Below are 2935 nucleotides of genomic sequence, written 5' to 3'. Positions count from 1 at the left end.
ATTATTTTCCTGATCTAAACGAAAGATCCGCGCTCTCCCACCGCACGGGCACGGCTTTACTTTTTTTTTTTCCCCGCCAAAATAAATAGTAAACGTTGCTTAGATCGCCCCAGCGCGTTTTATTTTATTTAAAACGATTTTCCTTATAATTAACCGCGGAAGACGACCCAAAGCCTCCCTAGTCCGGGCGGGCAGGGGCAGGATCCCGCAGCGCCGGGCTGCGGAGCCGAAGCCGGGCTGCGAAAAATTAATATATTTAGGGAAAAATTACGGCAGGGCTGAGGGAGTCTCGGATCTGCCGAGGAAGGATTTAATTTTGGAGGAATCGGTGCGATGCTGGCCCCGCCGCGGCGACAGGTCCGGCAACCGGCGGGGCCGGTCGCGGTCGTTGCGCCGCCGCGGAAGGCGCATCCCGAAGCGGCGAGAAGGTACGCGGGGGACCGTGGGAAACCCGCCCGCACCCCACCGAGACCGGCGAAACCCAAACCTCCGCGGGAAGGAACGGGCCGGCGCTCCGCGGTCGCGGTCGCTCCGCGCGGTTCTCCAGCCTCCGCGGCTCGTCCTTCGGGTGGGTGCTCAAAGATACGCCTCTCACACAAAGACGGGCAGAGCATTTTAAAAATTTATTTACAAAGTTGTGTACAACACGAAGGGATAACATTTAGAATACATATATTCATTCATATATAAACAGACTTCTATAATAGAATGACAGCGTTTTCCTCCTTTGTGGTTTTTTTTTTTCCTCCAAAATTCTTTTTTTTTTTTTTTTTTCCTTTTGTTCGTTCGTTTAATATTTAAAATTTCCCCCGCTTATTTCTTTTTTAATACATTTTTTTTCTTTTTCTCGTTTGTTCGTTTATTTCGGATAAAACCGCTCGGAGCGCCGGAACCTTCAAAAAAAGTGAAAGTTCGCAGCTCCTAATCGCGACCGTCATTTCGCCTCTTTAGAAAAATAAAAACCCCGAAAGCAACGTCAGTGATTTTTGATACAAATATGTACAAGCGGCGGGGGCGGGGGGGTACGGAGGGCCGGCGCCCGCTGCTCGGAGCCCGCAGCCCGGGCGGCCGCCGAGCCCCGAGGGGGCGGCCGGCGGCGGGGCTGCGGGAGCTCCTTGCCCGCGGCGGGGGGGGGGGGGGGGGAACGGGGGGGGGGAAGGGGGGCTTACTCGCCCGCGGGGCTACTGCGCCGGCCACTTGGCCTGCACGGCGGCGGCGGCGGGGGCTGCGGGCTGCAGGAACTGCCCCGCGATGATGTTGGTAGGCACGCTGAGGATGGGGGCGATGGCGGCGGTGGTCCTGGCCAGCGCCAGAGGCTGGTGGGCCATCAGGGCCGACTGCACGGTGACGGGCGGCCGCAGGAAAGTCTGGGCGCTGGCGGCCGAGCTGGCGGCGGGGACGCCGATGATGTTCTCGATGCTGAAGGAGGGGCGGCTGCTGGGCTCCGACTTGACGATGGAGCCGGCGGCCCCCAGGCTGTTGAGCTGCAGCTGGAGGCTGGGGCTGAGCTGGGAGTTGAAGGCTTTGCGGCTGAGCTCGCTGGACGGCAGCAGCGGCACGGCCGGCGGCAGCATGGGCCCCACCGGGGGGATGTAGGGGTACTGCAGCGCGGCGGCGGCGGCCGCCGGGTGGGTGTAGGCGCCGGGGTGCAGCCCGTAGGGGCGGCCGTAGGGGCCGGCGAGGCCGTAGGCGCCGAAGCCCTGCATCATCAGCGCCGTCTGGTCCCGCAGATGCTCCTGCTGGTGCCGCTTGAAGCGCTTCCTGCGGCGGAGGAAGCTGCCGTTGTCGAACATGTCCTCGGACTGCGGGTCCAGCGTCCAGTAGTTGCCCTTGCCCGGGTTGCCGGGCTCCCGGGGGATCTTGACGAAGCAGTCGTTGAGGGAGAGGTTGTGGCGGATGCTGTTCTGCCAGGCGGGGAACTTCTCCCGGTAGTAGGGGAAGCGGTTGCTGATGAACTCGCAGATGCCGCTGAGCGTCAGCTTCTTCTGCGGGCTCTGCAGGATGGCCATGGTGATGAGGGCGATGTAGGAGTAGGGCGGCTTCACCAGGCTGCTCTTGGGCTTGCTCTGCCCCGCCGCCCCGCCGCCGCCGCCGCCGCCGCTCGCCCCTTCCTCGCCGCCCCCCTTGCCGCCCTCCGCCGCCGCCGCCGCCGCCGCTTCGGCCGGGCTGCCGCTGCCGCTGCTGCCGCTCTCCGCGCCCGCGCCCGCCTCCGCGGGCAGGGCCAGCTCCGCCGCCTCGTCCAGCGGCAGGCGCGGCAGGGCGACGGGGCTGCCGGCCTCGCCGTCGCTCTCCTTGCCCGGCCCGTCGTCTCCCTCGCCCACCACGTCGATATCCACATCCTCGGCCGCCGGGACGGCGGGACCGGACATGTCGCTGGCGCTGCCGCCGCCCGAAAGGGTCATCCCCGCTCGGCGACGGCGGACGGGGCGCGGCGGCGGCGGGGCCTCCCGCCCGCACCCGGCGGGGCGGCGGGCTCCCCCCGCGCCCCCCTCCCGCCGCTCCTCCGACCGGCCCCTGGGGCTAGACCCGAGCGGCCCGGCTGCCCCCCGCGGCCCCGTCCCCGCGGGGCATGGGGCGGCCGCGCCCGCTCCTCTCCCGTCCGCGGCGTCCCGCGGCGCGGGGCTGCCCTGGCCGCCCGGTCACCTCCGGCTGCGCGACCCGCTCCCGCCGCCGGGCATCGGGGATCAGGCGGCGACGATGGATCCCGATCGCCGCGATGGGCGCCCGCGGGCGCCGGGCATGGGGCCGCCGCCGCCGCGGCTCCGCGGGCACCCGCCGCTCCACCGCTCCGCTCCGCGGCCGCGGCCCCGCCGCGCACCGCTCCGCCGCCCTCGGCTTTTTTGTTTTGTTGGTTTTTTGGTTTTTTTTTTTCCCCCTCTCTCTCTTTTTTTTTTTTGGTTGGTTTTTGGGGGCTTTTTTTTCCCCCTTCTCTCCT

At 66.3% G+C, this 2935-nt stretch overlaps 1 protein-coding gene across 1 annotated transcript; it reads right to left on the bottom strand.

Annotated features, from left to right (window-relative positions):
- Positions 1-1181: 1181 nt before the first annotated feature.
- FOXD3 (forkhead box D3) lies at positions 1182-2402 on the bottom strand. The gene has a single exon (XM_074152419.1). The coding sequence runs from the start codon at positions 2400-2402 to the stop codon at positions 1182-1184; it is 1221 nt and encodes a 406-aa protein (XP_074008520.1).
- Between the last annotated feature and the right edge of the window lie 533 nt (positions 2403-2935).

This window comes from Numenius arquata, chromosome 8, assembly GCF_964106895.1.
Source record: "Numenius arquata chromosome 8, bNumArq3.hap1.1, whole genome shotgun sequence".
Classification (NCBI taxonomy): Eukaryota; Metazoa; Chordata; class Aves; order Charadriiformes; family Scolopacidae; genus Numenius; species Numenius arquata.
This window is presented reverse-complemented; position numbering and strand designations above follow the sequence as displayed.